Source organism: Melanotaenia boesemani, chromosome 21, assembly GCF_017639745.1.
Source record: "Melanotaenia boesemani isolate fMelBoe1 chromosome 21, fMelBoe1.pri, whole genome shotgun sequence".
In the NCBI taxonomy this organism is placed as follows: domain Eukaryota; kingdom Metazoa; phylum Chordata; class Actinopteri; order Atheriniformes; family Melanotaeniidae; genus Melanotaenia; species Melanotaenia boesemani.
The window spans coordinates 28,325,824-28,350,447 of NC_055702.1; the positions used below are offsets into that span (position 1 = coordinate 28,325,824).

General features: G+C 45.9%; 1 protein-coding gene across 1 annotated transcript in view; it reads right to left on the minus strand.

Moving 5' to 3' along the window:
* Positions 1–3,791: 3,791 nt before the first annotated feature.
* The window catches only part of reep3b (receptor accessory protein 3b), a 52,360-nt gene continuing 31,527 nt past the window's right edge, over positions 3,792–24,624 (minus strand). The window contains exons 6-8 of the mRNA XM_041973268.1: positions 10,980–11,142; positions 7,181–7,314; positions 3,792–6,962 (exon numbers count right to left, since the gene is read on the minus strand). Of these exons, the coding sequence (XP_041829202.1) occupies positions 6,891–6,962; positions 7,181–7,314; positions 10,980–11,142 (369 nt within the window). The 3' untranslated portion in view covers positions 3,792–6,890. The remainder of the gene's footprint in view (positions 6,963–7,180; positions 7,315–10,979; positions 11,143–24,624) is intronic.

Here is a 24,624-nt window from a genome sequence, read left to right on the forward strand (position 1 = left end):
CACTGATCGAAGAAATGCACCGAACGCTACGCACACCAGTTACAGCAGCAGGTGTGCTCCACAAAGATTTCTGATCTGAAGTATGCTTTGCTGATTTCTCTGTCTTCTACATTTTATCCAACTCGCCAAAAAGAACCGCCGCACGATCTGGGACATGACTGGTGTTTTCCCAAGACCACCGGCCACTCGGTGGAATTTCAAAAGCAGAAGAGTTTTTTCTTTATTTCAGACACATCGCTGCATATCAACAAGTGAATGCTGTTTGGGAAAACCTTGCAGATATCAGAAAGTGTCTGGATAAATCCTGGATGGGACGGTGTTACCATTCGTGAGGCATGTGATCTTAACATGCACCTGTAGGATTTTTTAGTTTACCAGTTGAAGCCTGAAGTGGACATTCTGTATAACACACTGCAAAGACTATGCATTATAGACAATTTATATATAGAATAGAATAGAATAGAAATACTTTATTAATCCCTTCAGAGAGCCCTCAGGGGAATTTGGGTACCAGCAGCAATACAACACCAACAGTAAAGCAGGACAAGCACAAGACACAATATATACAAGTACAAAGCAAAATAGAGGCAAATAGAATGCAATAAATATAACAATAATAACAATAAGATAAGTTAATAAAACAATAAAAACAAGCATTGCACACAGTAGAGGTGGAACAGATTCCCAGTTCACTATTACACGTATAAGTTATAGCAACTGTTTGTATGGGTTATTGTGCATGTGTTGTATCAGGCGGACTGCACACCTCCCTCTCCCCCCTCCTTCTCCCCCTCCTGCCTAATGCAGAGTTGAACAGTTTGATGGCTCGGGGGACAAAGGAGTCTCTGAGCCGGTTGGTCCTACTCTTGGGGAGGAGCAGCCTGTTACTGGTCAGGCTTCCCTGTGCACTGATGACAGTGCGCAGAGGGTGACTGGCATCATTCACAATAGCCAGTAGTTTTTTTAGTGTTCTCCTCTCTGCCACTGTCACCAGGGAGTCCAGCTTCATGCCAACCACAGAGCCCGCCCGCCTGATGAGTTTTTCTAGCCTGTTAACACCTTTTTGTCATGTTACCCCCCCAGCAGACAACAGCATAAAAAAGCGTACTAGCCACCACAGACTGACAGAACATCCACAGGAGTTTCCTGCAGATGTTAAAAGATCTCAGTCTTAGCAGGAAGTACAGACGGCTTTGGCCCTTCTTGTACAGGTGATTTGTACAGCATGTCCAGTCCAGCTTGTTATCCAGCCACAACGCGAGGTACCTGTAGTTGTCTACAATCTCCACCTTGTCGTCCCTGATGGTCACTGGATGTGGTTGTGGGCTGGACTTCCTGAAGTCAATAACCAGCTCCTTAGTCTTTGAGGTGTTAAGCTGGAGATGGTTCATCTGACTCCAGGTGACAAAGTCACTGACCAGATTCCTGTACTCATCCTCTCCATCATCCCTGATACACCCCACGATGGCTGTGTCATCTGCAAACTTCTGGATGTGACACAGCTCTGAGTTGTAACAGAAGTCTGAGGTGTAGAGTGTGAAGAGGAGGGGGGCCAGCACCGTCCCCTGGGGTGCTCCTGTGCTGCTAATAACAGTGTCAGATGTGATGTCCTTTAGCCTGACGTACTGCGGTCTCTCTGTGAGGTAGTTACCAATCCAGGACACCAAGCAGGGGTCCACCTGCATCTCCCTCAGTTTGTCCAGAAGCATCAGGGGCTGGATTGTGTTGAAGGCACTTGAAAAATCCAAGAAGAGGATCCTCACTGTGCCCCTCCCCTTATCCAGATGTACTTGGACACGGTGTAGGAGGTAGAGAATAGCATCCTCCACACCCACACCTGCGCGATAGGCAAACTGTAGGGGGTCCTGGGCCTGTTGCACTTGGGGCTTGAGGAGATTGAGGATGAGCCGCTCCATCGTCTTCATCAGCTGGGATGTAAGTGCCACCGGTCTGTAATCGTTCAGCTCACCAGGACGGTTTTTCTTTGGAACTGGAACAATACAGGATGTTTTCCACAGGGTAGGCACTTTCCCCAGCTGTAGACTGTGGTTGAAGACATGCTGGAGTGGTTCCCCCAGTTCAGCAGCGCAGGTCCTAAACAGATGAGGAGGCACTCTGTCAGGGCCTGCTGCTTTCCATGGGTGGAGCTTCCTCAGTTCTCCCCTCACCTGGTTTGCTGTTATGTGTGGAGGATGTTGAGATGGGGGGAGGGGTAAAGGTTGGCAGGGGGGCTGCACAGGGGATGAAGTCAGGGAGGTTGTGTACTGCAGTGGGGGAGGGGGGACAGTGGGCTGGTCAAAGCGGTTAAAGAAGATGTTCAGCCTGTTTGCTTCTTCCACTGTTGACACCATCCCAGACCTCCTTCATACGGCTCTCACTCAGTTTATCCTCCACCTTCCTTCTGTAGGTGTCCCTCGCGTCCTTCAGGCATTGTTTCACCTCCCGCTGTGCTGACTGCATTGCCTCCCTGTCATGGTTCATGAAAGCCACCCTCTTCCTGTTGAGGGCAGCTCTGACATCTTGTGTTATCCTAGGTTTGTTATTTGGATAACAACGGACAGTCTTAATGGGGGACACTACGTCCAGCGAGAAGTTAATGTAGTCCGTCAGACAGTGAGTCTGCTCCTCTATGTCCTCACCATGTTGTCTCAGCAGTACATCCCAGTCAGTGATGTCAAAGCAGTCTCTCAGAGCATCCTCTGCCTCAGGTGACCACTTCCTGATCGAGCGTGTGGTTTTTAGACATCCTTTTGACCAGGGGGGTGTACTGTGGCTGTAGGTATACGAGGTTGTGGTCAGACTTTCCAAGTGGGGGGAGGGGGGTGGCTGTGTAGGCATCCTTCACATTGGAGTACAGCAGGTCTATTGTTCTGTTGTTCCTTGTGGGACAATCTACAGCCTGGTAGAAGGAGGCCAAGGTAGAGTCCAGGGAAGCATGATTAAAATCCCCAGATATGACCATAAACGCCTCGGGGTGTTTAGTCTGCAGCCTTGCTGTTACTGTGTGTGTATATATATATATATGTATATATATATATATATATATATATATATATATATATGTGTGTGTGTGTGTAATAGACAATTATAGGTCCACCTTTTATGTCCAACACAAATTTGAAGCATTATTAGGTCATTAGTTTCATAAACAGATCTGAATGTCAATATTTTTTTCTAGCTTGACACATTCCCACACTGATGAACACATTAGAAACGTGGGACCAGTATCTTACCCAAAGACACTTCAACATGGTCTGGGGAAGGGATCAAACCACCAGCCTTCCACATGGTGGATGACCACTCTTAGTCTCTTTTAGGACTAATAAAGTTTCTGAATCTGAATCTCCCTCCTGAGCTGCAGCTGAATTAACGGTTTCTCAGCATTAACACAGGAGGGTTTCTTGCTTGACCAAGAGCAAGCACATTAACAAAAGGGGGCCCTGGATCGGCCCTACCGCATGTTGGAGACGATGCAGGATGCTGTGATGGATGGAGGCGAAGGCAGCAGCTGAAGGCTGGTCTCCTGCTCACCTTCACTCTCCTGTCATCATCATCATCATCATCCACATATCCATGAGGAACACGTATCAGATGAAGGAAGCAGCGGATAATCCATAACAAAGAAGAAAGCTTTTGGACTGGGAGCGACTGATGCTGGTTTTTACCACCTGCAGCCATCTTTGGATTGGCCGTGGCTGATGATTCACACTGTGGGCTGTTTTATTCCAGGTGGCAGAGTTGGGATGAAACAACAGCTTGTTTGGAGACAAAAGAAACAAAAACCAACCTCCTTTTTGCCTTTATAGTTATCAGGCAGCGTTTATTGTAAATACATTTCATCAAACCAGCAGCTGCACAGCTGAGGGAGCATCAAGCTTTGGTTTCAATAGTTATCAGCAAGAAACAGACACAAACAAGTTTGGTTCTTATGGCAGCGCAGGTTGTCTGAAAGGAACCAGAACGCAGTTTCGCTGCAGCACAAACGTGATGCAGGATCACTTAAAATGAGAATTATCACACAACAAGCCAGTCAAACCATCAAACACGGTGAATCCTCCCACAGCAAAGGACTGGAGATGCAGCCACAGCAGGGATTAAAACTACATGTCTGGGAAGAGGCACATGTGCAAATCAGAAAAAAAACTGACAAAATCTTTAAAGGTCCTCATGATTCACAGGTTTACAATCAGCGGTTTGATCAATACATCAGTTAAAGGCAGAAGATCAATAAATCCTCTCAGATCATGTGTGGGAAGGAAATGGCTTCCTCTCAGAACCTCGGACAGGCAGCAACAATGAGGTCCGGCTGCTGAGTCTCCCAACACGGATTCAAAATCCCAAGACTCAAACCTCCAGGATGAAGGAATGTTTCTGAGCCTGAACGTGTCCCTCAATAAAACCAGTCCCCGTTGGAGCACCGGGACCTGCAGAGCTGCAGCAACACAACGTCGTATTTCAATCTAACAGCCAATAATGTCAGTTGTTTTTAGTTTCTATTGCAGTTTATTGTCAATTTTAAATGAGCTCTGAATCAGTTTCACAAGTTTATTGAGTTTTTTTATTAAATGTTTGAAAAATGTGGTAAAATTTGACGATTTAGCATCCAACAGAAACCGACAGCCAGGATTAAGGAGACAAAGCTGCATAGTCCGTATCTGTGATGGATTAACTATCATTCACTTCTTCTGATGAGCAAACTGCACAAAAACTGCTAAAAATGTTTTATTTCTAATAAAATGCAAATCCTATTTATTTATAATTACATAATCAGCTTCAGTTACTATATATTCAATGTGTTTGTCTATTCCAGTTCAGGTTAGTGAAGTAATAACGTATTACATTATTGGCTGTTTTACATCATCTGTTGCTACCTGCAGGCAGCAGAAGCAAAGCTGGTGCCACATTAATAGTGTGGTAAAAAAACAGCTCCTTTAAAAGCTTTGAGTCACTCCAACATTAGCAGTGAGTTAGTGAATAAGGTTTCAGGTAGAGGAGGCTCTCAGTGTCATCTGATCTACTGTTAAAGTGCACCTTCAAATCAGCTGTTTAACTGCATCTAAAACACACACAAAAACACCAAATCTGAATATACCAGGGAGTGGTGGACAACCAGGGGGTGGTGGACAACCAGGGGGTGGTGGACAACCAGGGGGTGGTGGACAACCAGGGGGTGGTGGACAACCAGGGAGTGGTGGACAACCAGGGAGTGGTGGACAACCAGGGTGGACAATCAGGAAGTGGTGGACAGCCATGCTGGACAATCAGGAAGTGGTGGACAGCCAGCTGATTGTAGACCAGAATGTGTGGTGAACAGGTTCTTGGCCTCTGGAAAATTCCACGTTTGGTTTTTGTTGTTTAAATGGTTCAGATCCTGAAACTGATGGAGGTCAGGGTTCCTCATGAAGTGATAAAAAGGGACAGCGATCTGATCTAATAAAAAGATGGAGAGAAGAGTGTCGTTGTGAACCTTTGGTTGGATCAAAGGGTTCTGAGCTTGTCTAAACTTGAGCTCACGTTTTATCTTCATCCATCAGGATGTTTTAGCAATCTTTCTGATGAAGACCACATAGACTGCACTCCCACGAAGAATCTAAATCATGATAGTGATACAGATGGTTGCCATAGCAACAATGCTGTAAAAACACCAAAATGAATACTACAAGTAGCAGAAATGATGTAGGATTTATCATTAAGGGTCTGAATCCCAACTGTTTCCACCATCCAAACACCAGGAAGTTCTAGACTTCCAAGATTTTCCATGTTTCCATCTGCTTGGTCGTGTAGAAGCCGGTGTGAAGCGGCAGATGGTTCCAGATACCAGGAACTGGTCCAGAAGCCGGTGTGAAGCGGCGGATGGTTCCAGATACCAGGAACTGGTCCAGAAGCCGGTGTGAGGCGTTGGATGGTTCCAGATACCAGGAACTGATCCAGAAGCCAGTGTGAGGCGTCGGATGGTTCCAGATACCAGGAACTGATCCAGAAGCCAGTGTGAGGCGTCGGATGGTTCCAGATGCCAGGAACTGATCCAAAAGCCAGTGTGAAGCGGCGGATGGTTCCAGATACCAGGAACTGATCCAAAAGCCAGTGTGAAGCGGCGGATGGTTCCAGATACCAGGAACTGATCCAAAAGCCAGTGTGAAGCGGCGGATGGTTCCAGATACCAGGAACTGATCCAAAAGCCAGTGTGAAGCGGCGGATGGTTCCAGATACCAGGAACTGATCCAAAAGCCAGTGTGAAGCGGCGGATGGTTCCAGATACATGGAACTGATGACTTAAAAGGATCTATAACATCACATTGATCAGCTTTTTAAGGTTTCTACGGCTAAACTATCTAAACTGTGGAAACACTCCGACAACCTCACTTATTTTGGTTGACCACTTTGTTCAGTGGATGTACGTGAACCTGCAGAGGTCATGTGACTGAAACCTAACCTCTGATCAACTTGAGCCAAAGCTGCTTTTACAATCTGTCAGCAGAAGCTCTGTTAAAGAACCAGTAGTTAATCTGTTAGTTCCACCATATTAACCCCTCAGAATACCCCATGACTTATGAATAAACACACAAACAGATGACACACATCTAAACGCTGAACAGCTACACAAAGAAACATCTCTAAAACTAGAATAAAAAACTCATGCAGGAGACGTCATATAGACCAAAAACCCCCAAAAGCTCTTAGAGTAAAATATATGAAAATGTAGAAAAGTTCTGGTTCTGGATGAATTCTGTAATAAATACGTCCCCAGATCAGCCCCCAGATCGGCCCTCGTGGTAGAGTTCAGCAGTGAAGAGTCAGAGCTGGAAACCAGCCGTGGTCCCACCATCCACAGCACCGCCTTGCTGAGGATTTACAGGTGTGTGTAGGTGTGAACAGGTGTGTGTCAGCGATCACATCCCGTAGTTAACGGAGCTCAGTGCAGGTCTCTTCTTGCCTTTGATCTTCAGAGATCCGTAACGAGCCTGGTGACAGAACCAGGAGAACAAAAAAGACTGGGTCATAAATACATCTCTGATCAGATCTTGGGCCATGACTTCCTGTCTGAAGTTCTAGTTCTTCTCATGTGAATGTTCTTCCTGTCTGAAGTTCTAGTTCTTCTCATGTGAATGTTCTTCCTGTCTGAAGTTCTAGTTCTTCTCATGTGAATGTTCTTCCTGTCTGTGGGACAGAGGTCACTCACGTCTTTGCGGACCCTGGATCTGGTGATCTTGACGCTCTGCGACCGTCTCAGGCCTTTCTGACTGACGGCCTCATCTTCAGAGAAGGTGGGCTCCGTCTCTTCATCACTCCTCTCCTCCTGATCGTAGAAATACTCTGAAAACAAGACACAAACATGTGGAAACCAGTAAAACCAGAGAAGTCCACCAGGAACCATAACCGAGAATAAAGATCCATTTCACACGTCAGTCCTGGTTCTGCTCAGTTCAGTAGATTAAGGACTTTGTTCATGTCCTGCTCAAAGATTAGAAAATACATTTATTTCTTTATCACAACATCCATCCATCCATTCATCCATCTTTATACTGATCCCTCCATCCATCAATATGTCATCCTTGATCTGTTCTAGATCAGTCTTGAGTCAGTCCTAGGCCAGAACTGGGTCATTCCTGGATCAGGACAGATTCCATCCCGGCTGCAGACTAACAGAACCTGCAGGAGTTCTGCTCCAACAAGCTGAGAAAAGTAAAGATACAGTTCTGACTAACCCAGAAATCTGTGGTCCTCTTAATGAGACTGAGTCCTACAAAATCCAACCTACTGCTGATTATGTGAATCGATCTTTCAGACCAGAGAGGAGCAGATGGCCAGAACTCCTGAAGCCTTCCCACAAGGATAAAGACCTGGTCCATGTTTGTGCTTCAGCTCCAAGTTGATTCTGTTTACTTACTGCAACATGATGAGTGAAAGGACACAGAATAAATGTTCATGCTGAGTGGAAATGATTCCTCTTCTTCACAGGATGAAGAACATCTGGAGAACGTTGATGGACCAGCTGGTCCAGCAGAGGTCAGCAGAGACCAGCTCCTTTCCTTTATAGAATTACAACACTTAGACAATAACTCTGCTGTCAGCTCACCATGAGTATACGCTCCCTCCGTGCCTCCCTCCCTCCATCCCTCCGTCCGTCCATCCATCCATCCATCCATCTATCCCTCCTTCTATCCTTTCGTCCATCCATCCACCCCTTCCTCCCTCCCTCCATTCATCCATCCCTCCCTCCATGAGTCCACCAGTGGAGCTCAAACATCTGGAATTTGGGTGAAAATATGAGCAGAATTTGGGAATCAGGAGAACTAATACTGATCCACAACCTCCTCCCTGAACCTCATCCTAACAGTTTCTTCATAACAAAGCCAGTTTGAGAGTACTGGTTCTGCGTCTCCCATTCTGGATCCAGCTGTTGTTACATCTGGATCATATAAGGGGCCCCTCTGACTCCTGAGAGTCTCCACCATCCCTCTCCCGGAGGATGGAACAAGACAAGTCCAGCTTCACACAAGATTTCAACATCCTACAAAAACCAGAGAGTACCGAACCTCCTCTGGGCCCTTGGGGCCCTTCACTCTGGCCGCCCTGGATAGTTGGTGCCTGGCCGGGTTGGCGGCTGCCGATCTTGGCCTCCTCCAGCCTCCATCTGAATCTATCGTGTGGCTGGGGCTCTCCTCTGCCACTGTCTGGGTGGGACTGGGGTCGTCTTCGATGTGTGGTAGCTTGGGTTCATGCTCCAGGGTTGCTGCTGAGGACCCGGGCCTCTGGGCCTCCCCTCGTGGTTGGATTTGCAGGATCACACTCATCTCTGATCACTCCTCATTCCTCATCCCCTGCATGCTACACAGTCACCGAGTGGTCCAGTGGGTTTAGACACTAAGAGATGCTTTGTTTTTTTCTCTGTGAGTGTGTATCTGGTACTTCAACTGTTGTTGTGATACGTTTGTGATGGTGTGGATTGAAGGGTCGTTTCCTTCTGTCTGTGATCTTTTTGTTTCCTTTCTTCTTTACCTTTTGCTCTTTTTGCTATTTTCCATTTTTTTCTGTCCCCTCCGGTCAGGTCCAGCAAGATTACATAGATTCCGTGATTCAAAGTAAATAAATTAATAAATGAATCAGATTATCAAGAGGAGCCTTACCCATAGGCCTCCCCTTGGCAGAGCAAATTTGTTCAACACGATACAGAAACCAGATTATCATTTTGCTGCTATGATGCTGGACAGGACAAGTTAAAAAAAAGAAAATACAGAACTGGTCCAGAACTGTGGTTCCTAGATCCGAGACATGGTGGTTCCTCTGGATCCAGACTCTGATCCTACACTCTAGACCGGAACTGAACTTCATCCAGAGTCTGAGCTGCAGAGACGAGATTCCGGTCATTCCAGTCAGAGGATTCCAGTTTATTCTGTGGTAAATCTCTTTAATTTCCTGTAGTATAGAGCTGAAGCCTTCATTAAACAACTCTCCATCCAGTTTAGTCCAAAGGCGTCCCACAGAGGACAGACAGGGACCCGGAGCAGCTCATCCAGTCAGGGTATGGCTCGGGAGCCAGAGGAGGTTGGATGTTCTCCTCCAGCCTCCATCTGAATCTGACATTAAGTGGCAGTTAAATGGAGTTAGGGTATGTGCTGACGGTGGCTCACTGGTTTAACTGGTCTGAGATCCTGTGGTGTGGAGATCTCTGGGGTCCGTCCAATCTGTGATGATGAAGCTAACAGGATTTAACTGGGAGCTTCATTAGAACCAGTGGGTCTCTGCTCTGGCCACCAGAGGGTGTGTGTGACATGATGATGATGATGATGAAAGAAACCAGTCGGAGAGTGAAAAGCTCGTTCTTTACCTCCCCTCCTCCCCCCACCCCTCTGCCTGCCTGAGCTGAATACTAAATACCCCCCGTTCTCAGTATGCTAATGCTGTCTGCCATCCATCCATCCATCCATCCATTCTCTTCTTTCTCCAGCATCCACCTTTACATTAATCTTTGTCCTCTCCTCTTTCCTTCCACCCCCTCATCCCTCTCTCTAGGCATCAGTATGTGTTTGACATTCCACCAGCATCCCACTCCTCCTCCTCTCATCCCCTCATTCTGCTGGGAGCTCTTCCTCACAGCTGCAGAGCGCTTTCCCTGAAACATCAGCCAACCCGCCGTCCTCATCAAACACAGACGGAGAAAAACAACAAATGTTGCTCATGATGTTTATGGTAGACACAATCACTGATCGGCCTCGATCAGAAGGATAGAGGAAGGGGTGACCCTTCTATGGTCTGATCAACAGGAAGAATAACAACGACTCTGCTCATTCAGATGGTTTTCTGTGGTGGATTGGTGTCTGGTGGAGAATGCATGAGAGGGAGAGGTGGCATGAAACACAACTGGACTGTGGCAGATGGTATGGCGCTAGGATAGGGACATAAGTTTTACTACTTGTATCCCTCTATCAGTCAAACAAGTTCAGGTACACATGAAATCTACAAGTACAGATTCATTCTGTAAGTCTGAAAATACAAATGAATATTTTATCCGTCAAACTTGTAAAAATGTTTTTGTATCTTCAGACGTTTCTTCAGACTTCCAGAATTAATCAGTACAGACAGTCAGTCTGAATTATTATGAGGTTTTATGTTGTTTTTCCAATCTTTATCCTACTTTGTCATAAATAAAAAAAGAAAACACAAATATTAGCAGATAAATCTACTGTCCTCCAGATGACTTGTACCAGGTACTTTTCCAGCCTTTTGTTGCTCCTGTTCCAACTTTTTCCAGACGTGTTGCTGCATCAGATTCACTATCAGCTCATGTTTCCATCACATGGTGAAACTTCTCAGTTTAATCAACTGATGTGCTGTTTATCTTCTACTGGGAATAAAATATGACTTGATGGGATCTGGAAATCATTCAGTTTAGCTGTTATTTACAGTTTACACAGCGTCTCAACTTTTTTGGAGTTGTGGTCGTAAACAACATGGAGCTGTGTTTTATGGGTGTGTACCGTCTCTGGCAGTAGTGTCCGTGGTCTGGGATCTCCTGACAGCAGGGTTGGCTGACTGGGAGCTGTACTGGTAGAGCTGGTTTCCCCTGTCATCCTGCTGGCCTATCTGTGTGAGGTCGTGCATGCTCAGGCTGCGCAGCTTCTCGGTGATGGCCCCCTGACCCTGTGGAACAAACAGCAGTCAATACTACGTCTCAGGATCAAGAGCTGAACAACTCCTGCTACTTCCATCCGTCTCTCCACATACATCATACAATCATTCACTTCACAGTATGTTTGAGCTCAGTCACTATTAGGCCATAAAGCTGAGTAATCTACAGAATCAAAGGGAATATTTGACTTGCAATGTCTTATTATACAGCTTCTATCAAGATAAATGATACTAAAACAAAAACTACAACCAGAAAATGTTGAAGATGGTAGAGAAAATTAACCCACATCATCTGTTTGTCTCATCAACTCCTTGCCGCCCCATGCAGCTCAGGATGGGGACTGAAGTCAAGATTTGATGCCATAATTAACTAGGCGTTTTTTTTTTATATATATAATGAACTGGCTTGTATAAATACAGAATGGATGAGAAGGAACTGGCTCAAATAGGCTATACTAATCAAGCTGAACTGAATTTAAATTAATCTGTTAGTACACATCTATGCCTGCATTTTCAAAAATAAATGGGGGGGTCTCCAGTTTGTCACAAAATGATTGAACAGTTAAAAAAACATGTTCCTCAATGAAAGACTGAAAGGGAATCCCAAATTTCTCCAGCTACAGTCAGAAGGTCATCAAACCATTCAATCATCAGGATCAGAGCAAGGTAGCGTCATTTTCTGGACTCGGAGGCATCTGGATGGACCATCACTGTGGAAATGGCTAATCGTGGTCAAACCTTCAGCATTCCACATCTTTCTTGAAAAGAAATTAGCCAAAAAAAGGAGAAAAGGAGCATCCAGACTGTTTCAGGAACAGGCCAAAAAGGGGTGGGATCAGAATTCTGGTGATACGGGGCTGGATCTGGGACGGTATTGTGTCAGCTTCGGTGCCCGTGCAGATTCTGCGTAACCACCGTAGGCTCGGCGTAGCACCACAGAAGCTCGACGTTCACCCGCAGACGTTTACGCGGAGGTTTCTCCCTTGTGATTGGTCAGTTTTGGGATCACGTGTTGCCAGATATCTGGCTCTTCTTGCTGATTTGTGTGGTAACCACCGTTTTTAAAAACAATAACCAGTGGATCAAGTTGATGAGAGGCTGATCGAATTATTTCTTCCACAAGCTAATAAAGACACTGAACCGTACTGGACGCCATTGTTATTATAAAGCAGGAATACTGCCGAGGGCTTGACCCGTCTCTCAGATGAAAATAAGAAGATTAAGGAAACGGTGATCGATCTGCAGGCGCGGAGCATGAGAGAGAACCTGGTATTTGCAGGGATTCCAGAGCAGACGGAGGAGGACCCCGAGACCACGGTGAAAAACTTCATCAAAACCCACCTGAAGCTCCCGGAGGAAACGGTGAAAAACATCTCCTTTCACAGAGTCCATCGGCTCGGCGGAGGAAACCCGGGGTCCAGCAGACCAGAGACCCATCGTAGCGAGTTCGTCAGCTTCAACAGAAGGAGCAGGTGAAGAACCAGGGCCGCGAACTGAAGGGGACCAACTTCGGAGTAAAACGACCAATATCCGAGAGAGATCTGGATCCGACGGAGAGTCCTGTTTCCCATCAGAGTGAAATCTATGGCTAATGGCGCTCGCGCTGTCATCTGCGGTGGATAAACTGTTTATTAATGGACAACTGTACCGCGACCCGGACATCACTCCGTGGCACTCTTCTGATCCAGGTGCTGTAAGTCAATCTCTCCAAATGATCACTCTTAACTCGCCATTATAGATCATGACCAGTAGAACACACTGCTCGTCTCACCACAGCCTCTACACCTAGATCGATGTATTTTTTTCTGTTTTCACCACTCTTCTCACTTTTCACTTTTCACTCTCTTTCTATTTCACGTCTTCACTGTTAATTGTAATCCAGCTCGTAATATCAAGCAGCGCACGCAGCCACCGTCAGGACGCACAGCCGCACCATACATGATACATATAAACACTCGCGTTTTATGAATGAGAGAACACGCATTAAGGTAGACTACATATACGGACATTAACATACGGACAAACGCGCGCAATCAGGCTGCATGCAAACACGCGCGAACACGCAAGAGGGGCGCACAAAGACACACGCGTCAGTAACACGCATGAAGCGTTAAACCGTTCACAATAACCATGTTAAAAAAGTCGTCTGTTGGAATGTACATGGAGCCGGTTCCAGGGAGAAGAGGTTGAAGATCTTTAATAAATTACAGGAGCTGCAGGCTGACATTGTCTTACTACAAGAGACTCATCTAACAAACTCAAACCATAGATCTTCTTCAAGCAGCTCAGTTTCCTCATGTTTACTCAGCCTGTTATAATTCTAGGCAAAGAGGAGTAGCTACTCTATTAATAAGAGACTAAATTTTGACATAGATAGCACAGTAGTGGATCCGGAAGGCAGATTTCTGATAACTTTATATCTATTTGTAATATCAAATATGTATTACCAATGTATATGGCCCCAATGTAGATGATCCCTCCTTCTTCCACTCCCTGTTTGCTACACTCCAGAATTATTCAGATAACAGAATAGTGCTAGCTGGTGATTTTAATGTAGTCTTGACTGAACAAGATCGCGTGCAGCACATCAGGCAGTCATCGAGTCTGGCAGTCGTCAGAAAACTATCAAACAGTACATGAAGGATTTTGGTCTTTGCGATGCTTGGCGCTCTCACACATCCTAAACTAAGAGAATACACCTTCTTCTCTTCAGTTCACCACTCCTTCTCTAGAATAGATTATATTTTAAATAGTAACTCACTAATGGGCGACATTTCAGAGACTCAGATACATCCAATCAGCATCAGCGATCACAGCACCGTTTCATTCAGTCTGAGAATCAAAAATAATAAAACGATTGGTAAAAGCTGGAGATTTAACACCTCTTTATTGAAAGATCCTGAGTTTATTGATTATTTTAAAAAAGAATGGTCCAATTTATATAGAAAAAAATGACATGCCCTGAAACTTCAGCGTGTCCTCCTTTGGGAAGCAGGAAAAGCAGTAATGCGAGGGAAAATAATTTCCTTCTCCTCACATAAGAAGAAGAAGAAACAGCAAGAGTTTAAGAATTAGAACTCAGGATTAAATCATTGGAGGAGGCTTACCGCATTTCCCCCGAGAGCACACAATGAATAATATAAGGAAAACTAATTGCAGCTTAAAGAATATTAGATAAAAAAACACAGTTTTTAGTGCAAAGACTTCGCTTGGAGAACTTTGAACATAGTAACAAATCTAGAAAGTTTTAGCAAATCAACTAAAAACAAACAAGGAGAAAACAACAATCTCCTCTGTTAAAGATCAAGACGGAAACATCAGCCATGACCCAGACAAGATAAATGACACGTTTAGAAGCTTCTATAAAACATTATATGAATCACAGATTAATCCAACAGATGAACATATTGAACAATTTTTAAACAACATTAATCTACCAAAACTAAAAAATGAAAATAAAATAACTTTAGATGCACCTATTACTGTAGATGAACTCCACGAAGCTCTCCAACATATGCCCAACAATAAAGCCCCGGGTCCAGATGGGTACTCAGCAGAATTTTACAAGGAATTCTGGACAACGCTTAGCTCCTACATTTTATAATATGTTGTTAGAAATACAGGAAAAAGACAAAAAATAACACGCAAAATATGAACTTAGCTAATATACACTATTGCTAAAACCAGGCAAAGACCCCACACTTCCATCCAGTGATACCGTCCCATATCTTTATAAATGTAGACCTGAAAATAATTAGTAAAGCTCTTGCCAGAAGGATAGAAAAAATAACCCCTCTTATAATACTCCGGACCAGACAGGTTTATAAAAGGTCGACATTCATCTACTAACACACGTAGACTAATTACCTCATTGATTACCTACTTTACATAATCTAGAATCCACAATCATTTCTCTAGATGCAGAAAAAAGCCTTCGACTAGGGTAAACTGGAAGTTTCTATTTGCAACACTAGACAATTTGGGTTTGACCTGCTTTCATAGAGTGGATTAAAATATTATATAATAACCCAAATGCATGTGTGAAAACCAACGATCAAACTTCTCCAAGCTTCCGCTTACAGAGAGGCACCAGACAGGGCTGTCCACTCTCCCCCTCACTTTTTGGCCATTTTCATAGAGCCGTTAGCAGCTGCTATTAGACAAAATATAGAAATTAAAGGAATCCAGGGCAAAAACATAGAACATAAAAATAGTCTTTATGCAGATGATATATTACTTTTCCTTCAGAACTCACAAACATCACTCTCTGAGACAATCACAGTTATTAATAAGTTCTCATCAATATCTGATTATTCTATTAACTGGTCTAAGACTACCAGCCATGTCCATCAACTGTGACCTACAAAACATCCCTAATATCAAAATACAGACAGGAACCTTAGATATTTAGGTATAAATATTTCCCCCAGATTATCAATTTAACAAAATTAAACTATGTTCAGCTACTAAAAACAATAGAAGATGATCTCTTACGTGGAGGCGCTTACCCATCTCACTAATGGGGAGAGTTGCCACCATTAAGATGATGATTCCTACCTAAAGTTAATTACTTATTTCAATGATACCCACTTAAACCCTCCACCAGTTGGTTTAAATCTCTGGACTCTTTCATATCCAAGTTTCTTTGGAAAAACAAGCCGTCACGTATCAGTCTTAAAACCTTACAGCAGACTAAAGATAGAGGAGGACTGGATCTACCAAACTTTAATCACTACTTTATAGCTAACAGGCTGCAGTACATCTCATGTGGCTCAAACCCAGTTATCTGGATGAGCCAGTGGCTAGATGGGGAGCAGGCTTTGTGTGAGGACTTAGTCATCTCTGACCTGCCGTTCATCAGCTCAACCATTAAACCATATAAGTGCTTTAAAGCCTTAACATCCGTTTTTCCTTAATGGCTTGGTGGGAATTCTGTAAAGATAACCAGATCTTCCCTCTTTCCATGTAGACTTAAACCCATCTGGAACAACCCTGACATCCTGCAGAACAAAAAGATGATAAACTTCACTCAATGGAAGACTAAAGGAATACAACAGTTAGGACAGATAATAGAAAATGGAAAACTTTGTATCTTTCAACACAATAATCTCACAGTATGGAATCAACAGCAATAGAAATTCTTAGAGTACCACCAACTAAAATCAATTATATGTAAGAGAGTATACCCCTGTACAGTTAGACTTGCAGCTTCCTGTCAGAATAGCAGAATTCTTGAATCTTAAATACTCCAAAATTATTATCAAAAATATATAGATTACTTGCAAAGCTAGAAGACAGGATATCTCTCCCAACTTCAAAATGGGAAGATGATTTATCTAATAACTTTGATCAGAAAAGATGGTCACAAATATGTTTAAACACGTTTAAAATGACTCAGGAATTCAAAATATACAACTAATACAATTCAAAATTCTCCATAGAACTCATTATACAGGACACAGGATGTTCAGGATGGGCCTTTCACCATCAGATATCTGCCCACCACTGCTCTGAGAACACTTCTGATAGCTACATCCATGCGCTGTGGTCCTGCACACCTGTCCAAAGGTTCTGGATTAAGGTGTGTGAAGATCTCTCAAAATGGTTAAAACCAGTTTTCTGCAAACCCCCACTTTGCCTACTGGGCGACCTGGGATGAACACTAACATAGGAATACACTCCATAAACTTGGTCCTCGCAGTCTTATGCATCGCAAAGAAAAACTATCCTTGTGAACTGAAAGATAGAATAAATTTGTCTATCCAGCAGTTTAGAAATCTCCTGTTAGATCACATCAGCATTGAGACAATGTCTGCTCCTCCAGGAACCAATCAGATGACTTTCATTCCTCTGTCCCCTGTGACTGGCTACATCACCTAATGTAGGTGGAGGATTGCGGCTTCGCTGGGATGGGGGTGATATGGGGTGGGGGGTCCCTGGTGGCTTCGGGTCTGCCGGTTGTCTCCTGGGTGGGGAATCTCGGCTGCTCCGCTGCTGGTCGGCTGGGGTTCCGGTCTGGGCGGGCGGCATTGGGTGGGTCCCCGGGGTGGGACTGCCTGCGTGCGGTGGGGGGTGCTGCCGGGGTGGCCTGGGTCGGTGTCCGTCGGCCCCTGGCCGGGTGGCCGGTCGGCCCGTGGTGGCCCGGGGTGGGGGCCCCGGCTCTGGGGTGGTCGGGTCCTCCCCCCTCTCCTGGGGGTGGGGGGTCTGCCGCTGCTGGGGGGGCTGGGCCCGTCCGGATGTGCCGTGCCGGGGGTTTGTCCGTGCCCTGTGCTTGGTCGCAGGCCCGGAACCTGGGTGGGGGGTGTGTTTGTATATAGGTGGGTGGGTGTGGTGTGGTGTGTGTGTCTGTAGTATGCAGGTGTGTGGGTGGGTGTAGAGGGATGTGTGTGCTGTATGTGTGTGTGGGTGTGTATGAAGGTCAGGTGTGTGCGTGTATGTGTAGTGTGAGTGTGTGCGGGTGTGTGTGTGAGGTCTATGTGGGATAGTGTGTGTGGGTGTGTGTGGAAGGTGTGTATATATGAGATGTTGTGCACGTGGAGGTCGAGGTGTGTGTGGCGGAGTGAAGGAGTGGGTGGAGGCGTGAGTATGTATGGGGTGCTTGTGTGTATATCAGGTATGTATGTGAGTGCGTGTGTAGTGGTGTATGTGTATGGAGGGGTATGAGAGGGTGGGTGTATGTGGGCACCGGTGGTGTGTGGTTTATAGGTATGTGCGTGAGTGTGTGTGTGTGAGGTATGTGCACGTAGTTGAGGTGTTGGTGTATAGAGGTGTGTGAGAGGGTGTGTGAGTGGCTGGGGGTTACAAAAAAAAAAAAAAAAAAAAGTGTGTGCGTTTGCAGGGGGGTTAGGACGTGTCCTCTGGGGGGCGCCCTGGCCGGGGTGTTGGGGGCGTAGGGCCCTGGGGTTCCCTTCCTTTGCCTCGCCCCCCTCCACTCAGAAAGAGGAAAGTGGCCCCTTGGGCTGGTGGCTGGCCCCTGGGGGGGTTCGTGGCGTGCCTGGGTTGGGGTGCCTGCTCCGGGCCTGTGACGCCCTTCGGGGCCGGCGGGGGACGGGGGCGCCCTAAGCCACTGGCGGGTCGTCTTCCAGGGGAGAGGCTTACTCCCCTCTGGACCTACATCTCCTGACCCCTCCCCTCCCCCACTCTTCACTACATACACAGGTAGGGCCGTGGGAGGTGTGCTTGTTGCGCTGGGCGGGGCAGGGGGGTCATCATAGTGGCCCTGTTGCTTCGCCGAGCGGCAGCATGCCTCCCAGCTTTTAATTCCACTTAGTCACTGAGCACAAATAACATTAGCAACATACAAACACGTTTGGGGGTGGAACATGCGAGGTCAGGTGGGTGGGACTGCTCAGGTGGGCCCCAACCCCTCCTCAATGCAGTTACTGCCCCCCAATTTTAACCCTCTTTTTTTAATTGCAACGCACATAATATATTCCCACTAGTGGGGGAGGGAGGGGGGATGGGGTCTTCAAGCGCCTGTCTCCATGGATGGCCCGGGGGCGGGGCGGGCCGGGTGGCCTGTCGCGTTGGCCCGGGGCGTAGGCGGGCTGTCCCGGGGGGTTTTGGCTGCTGGCCCTGGGTGGGAAGGTGCTGTTTTGGGGGGGGGGGGGGGGGGGGGCGGGGGCGGGGGGTGGGGGGGTTGGGGGCCTGGCTCGTGTCTCCTTGCCTCCTGGCGGGGGCTGTCCCCCCGTGGCGTGGGGGGGGCGGGAGGATGGTGGTGGGGGGATGGTGTTTGTGTGTGTGTGTGTGTTGGGGGGGTGGTGGTGGTGTGTGGGTGGGAGAGTGTGTGGGTGTTGGGGGATGGGTGGTGGAGGGGATGGTGTGTGGGAGGGTGGGGGTGTGTGGTGGTGGATGCGTGGTGTTGGGAGGGGGGGTGGTGTGGGTGTGGGAGGATGAATGGTGGAGGGATGATGTATGTGTGGGAGGATGGGGTATGTGTGGGAGAATGTATGGTGCAGGGATGGGGGAGTGTGTGGGAGGATGGATGGTGGAAGGATGGTGTGTGGTGCGGGAGGATGGATGGTGTATGGGAGGGAGGATGGTGTGTGTGTGGGGGGAGTGGTGTATGTTTGGGAGAGTGGGTGATGGAGGGGTGGTGTGTGTGTGTGGGAGGAGGGGGTACGTGAAGGTGGATGTTTGGTGTAGGAGAATGATGTATGTGTGGGAGGATGGGTAGTGGAAGGAAGGTGTGTGTGTGTGTATGGGAGGTGTGAAGGTGGATGAATGTGTGTGAGAGGGAGGATGGTGTATGTGTGGGAGGATGAGTGGTGGAGGGATGATGTGTGTGTGGGAGGATGGGATAGGTGTGGGAGAGTGTATGGTGGAAGGAGGTGAGTGTGTGGGAGGAGGATGGTGTGTTGTGTGGAAGGATGGATGGTGGGAAGGGATGGTGTGTGTGTGTGGGGAGGACAGAGGTATGTGAGGGTTGAATGGTGTATGCGTGGGAGGATAAATGGAGGAGTGGAAGGAGAGTGTGGGTGTTTGTGTGTAGTTGTGTGTGTGTTGGTCTGGGGGGGGGGGGCAGGACTGGTTCTCGGGGGGTGCGGCTGGGCGCTGGGGTGTGGGGCTGGCCTCTGGTGGTGGCCGTCTGGGCGGGCCGGGTCCCCCCGGGTGGCGTGCTGGCCCTCGGCCTGTGGGGGGGGGGGGGGGGGTGGGGGGGGGGGGGGGGGGGGGGTGGGGGGGGGGGGGGGGGGGGGGGGGTGTTCCCTGCGCTGCTCCTGGGCCCCGGGCCCTCTGCCCCCGTCTGTCCCGGGCGGCCGATGCCCGGGGGGGGGTCGGGGAGCTGCTGGCCTCGGCCCGCCGGGGCCGGCGCCCTGGGTCCGCGGGGCGGCTCCTGCTGCTGCCTTCCTGGGCGGAGGCGAGTGTCGTCTCTGTGACCGGTCGGGATCTGTAGCCTACGGGGGGGCTGAGGTGGCCTGGTCTCGGGACCGCTGGCCTGACTCTGGCCTCTGTTCAAGTGAGGTGGCACTCTGCATGATCACTCTGCATGGTCACTCCTTCCTGAACGTCTCCACACAGTCTTTCGTCGCCGTGTGGCCGAGTTCTCCAACACATCCACACAGGTTTCTCTGCGCGGTGTTCTTGAATACAGCAGTTTCACTTATATCTATTATCATATTTTGTTCTTTTTTTAATTAGTTCTGTTCTTATTATTATTATTACTCTTACTCTTATTATTATTATTGTTACTATTATCAACTAGTTGTGTAATGACCTACTGGCTAGGATGATCTTAGCTAATATATGTTGTAGGTAGTATGGATTACAATGGTCTTCTGTATGATGTTTCAAGTCCCCACCCGCACTCCCCACACCCTTTCTGTCCCTCTCTCTCCCCTCCCTCTTCTCTCTACTTTCTTTTCTCTCTCTCTCTCTGTCCCCTCCGGTCGAGTCCAGCATTAAGAGTCTGATTTAATAAAGTTTTTCATCAAGAGGGACTTTATACATGTAGTATAAATCCCTGCTTGATAGAGTAAAATTGCCCAGCACCAGACAGCAGCCAGACAATCATTCTGTTTGCAACGATGCTGGACAAGACAGGTTAAAAAAATAAAAAAATAAAAAAAAAAATAAAAAATAAAGCAGGAAATACCACAGAACTGAAGTTACCCATCAAAAGAACTCCGACCTGGTGAGTTTACCGGCTGATACCACCCCTGCTGCCACCTTCAGGTTAGGAGGGGAAACTGCAACGCGACAAAGAAACGACGCGCACCCCCTACGCTCGAGTGTGAGAACAAACTCACCAGAGTCAGCTACGCCGTAGCCGACCGCACGCAGACGCCGCGCGAGCATAAATCCAGCTTCAGACTTCTACAAGTCTATCAGAAACATGTAGAACAATGTGAGCTGCTCTTGGGGCTGTTGGTGGTGCTTCAGCTTTGCTCTACCTTAGAAAACATAGAATACACAGACTGTCTTTGAGTGGAGGGAAATTGAGGGTTAAATCACGAAGACTGCCCAAAGCAGCTGTTGTTGGAGTCATTTTTGGCGTCGTTATGTAATCTGTTGTTGACCCATCCCAACCCAACCCAAACTAACCTATAAAACCTCTCATTCTCAAGGCTCGAGCATATCATCTACACCAACTCGCCTGCAGCATCATCTCAGAAAGCGACATGCTGCCAGGTGTTTGGAAAACTGAAGTGCTGATAAAATACCAAGAAACCTTAAATCTGTCTGAGATGCTCAGAGCTGCTGCAGGAGTTCATGGTGCCTCTTTAGAGCTTGGGTTAAATCAGTTGATGAGACAAACCGTGAAATATCTCGGGATCAAACTAAATTAGCAGAAGAGTCAGCTGGCGGGACATTTATCATAATATCAGATAAAAAAAAAAGTTCAAATTAAAACATTTTTAAAAAGCTGTCATGATTCAGAGATGCATGAATAAAAACACTGTGACAGTGAAATCTATCAAACAGCAACCAGTCACAGTGAGGCTGACCAGTAAAATGAAAACATATTTTAATTCTTCATGCAGGTATTAGTTGGCAAAATGAGTGAAAACTAACAAAATGACACAAAAACAAAAAAAATCCAAAGATGAGATTTTTTTTATGAAACATGAAGCAAGAGGAAATCAAACGTGTCAAGTGTTAAAATGAAACTAATGATAAACCACAAATTATAAATAAAACGTCCTGAAAATGTGAGTGAAGAGGGTCAGGCTGCACATCATGAGTTAACTGGATCTGAAAACGATCTGAGGAAACACGATGGAGGTTTGATGCAGTGTGACGGGGTGATGGGTGTCGTGGCCACTGACGGGTTTTTACCTGCTGAGGCACAGATACCCTAAAGAAGTTTGTCAGTGCAGGTAGAGAGAGAAACACAAGTTACAGAGTTAAAGGTGTAAACCAAGTCTGAAAGATGTCTTCTCACTGATGTCTACTTTATTTCCCCAACTGATTAAGAACGTGTTTCCATTAGATAACTGAAATGGATCTGATATCAATAACCCTTAAAACTCCACCAGATCTCTCTGAGTTCTACATCTTCCACCATCATCAGTGTCTCAGCAGCGGTGGTGTGTAGCTCTGTGGGGTAAATGTGATGGATATTTAACCCTTTAGGTGATCTACAGAGGTTTTCCAGGCATTTCTATCCCGTCCAGGAGGTTTACAATCCAGCCACTAAATGTAGTTTTATTCAGAGACTCTATCTGGTAAATCCACAATGATCCATGATAACAGCATTATTTATCACATTTCACCATAAAAACATCACCATCACTACTATGTTGCTAAGAGATCTCTATTTAGACCTGGACATGATGATGAAGCCACTTCCTGTCAGACTTTCCACCAATCAGAGAGCTTAGATTGACGGTAACGTCCAATCAGGAGCAGCCAAAGATCAACCAGTGAGCAGAAAGTTCTATGTGTGTGTGAAAAGAAGAAAAATAATGCTCCTCTATGGCTGGAATAAAGCCAAGAAGACGTTTCTGATGCACGGTGGCGCCACAAAGCAGCTGAGCTGGAGTTGGTTTAGTGAGGATAGCAGGTAAATAGTAGCAGGAATAACTGGAAATGAGGAAAAAGTGGAAACATGGAAATAGTTTCTGTTGTGTGTTTGTTTCAATAACAATATTTTTTCTCCTGAAAGCCAAAACTTGAGAGAACGATGAGATGAGAAAAGGTTTGGTCACTGTTGATCTGTGTGTTATTTCTACAAAGTTCTGTTAGTAATAAATTCTGCTTTCTTCTTCTGGTCGACCTTTATGCTGCTACATCTATTCATACATTCATTTTACATCATTTTACCTCCCAGTCTGACAGCTGCTACACACTGGTTTATACTGGGATTAAAAGCTGTTACAGACTGGTTTATACTGGTTAAAGATTAAAAGCTGCTACACACTGGTTATACTGGGATTAAAAGCTGCTACAGACTGGTTTATACTGGGATTAAAAGCTGCTACAGACTGGTTTATACTGGGATTAAAAGCTGCTACAGACTCGTTTATACTGGGATTAAAAGCTGCTACAGACTGGTTTATACTGGGATTAAAAGCTGCTACAGACTGGTTTATACTGGGATTAAAAGCTGTTACAGACTGGTTTATACTGGGATTAAAAGCTGTTACAGACTGGTTTATACTGGGATTAAAAGCTGTTACAGACTGGTTTATACTGGGATTAAAAGCTGCTACAGACTGGTTTATACTGGGATTAAAAGCTGCTACAGACTGGTTTATACTGGGATTAAAAGCTGCTACAGACTGGTTTATACTGGGATTAAAAGCTGTTACAGACTGGTTTATACTGGGATTAAAAGCTGTTACAGACTGGTTTATACTGGGATTAAAAGCTGCTACAGACTGGTTTATACTGGGATTAAAAGCTGTTACAGACTGGTTTATACTGGGATTAAAAGCTGTTACAGACTGGTTTATACTGGGATTAAAAGCTGCTACAGACTGGTTTATACTGGGATTAAAAGCTGTTACAGACTGGTTTATACTGGGATTAAAAGCTGTTACAGACTGGTTTATACTGGGATTAAAAGCTGCTACAGACTGGTTTATACTGGGCTTAAAAGCTGCTACAGACTGGTTTATACTGGGATTAAAAGCTGCTACAGACTGGTTTATACTGGGATTAAAAGCCGCTACACACTGACTAATACTGGGATTAAAAGCTGCTACACACTGGTTTATACTGGGATTAAAAGCTGTTACAGACTGGTTTATACTGGGATTAAAAGCTGCTACAGACTGGTTTATACTGGGATTAAAAGCTGTTACAGACTGGTTTATACTGGGATTAAAAGCTGCTACAGACTGGTTTATACTGGGATTAAAAACTGTTACAGACTGGTTTATACTGGGATTAAAAGCTGTTACAGACTGGTTTATACTGGGCTTAAAAGCTGCTACAGACTGGTTTATACTGGGATTAAAAGCTGTTACAGACTGGTTTATACTGGGATTAAAAGCTGTTACAGACTGGTTTATACTGGGATTAAAAGCTGCTACAGACTGGTTTATACTGGGATTAAAAGCTGTTACAGACTGGTTTATACTGGGATTAAAAGCTGCTACAGACTGGTTTATACTGGGATTAAAAGCTGTTACAGACTGGTTTATACTGGGATTAAAAGCTGTTACAGACTGGTTTATACTGGGATTAAAAGCTGTTACAGACTGGTTTATACTGGGATTAAAAGCTGTTACAGACTGGGTTATACTGGGATTAAAAGCTGTTACAGACTGGTGTATACTGTGATTAAAAGCTGTTACAGACTGGTTTATACTGGGATTAAAAGCTGTTACAGACTGGTTTATACTGGGATTAAAAGCTGTTACAGACTGGTTTATACTGGGATTAAAAGCTGCTACAGACTGGTTTATACTGGGATTAAAAGCTGTTACAGACTGGTTTATACTGGGATTAAAAGCTGCTACAGACTGGTTTATACTGGGATTAAAAGCTGCTACAGACTCGTTTATACTGGGATTAAAAGCTGCTACAGACTGGTTTATACTGGGATTA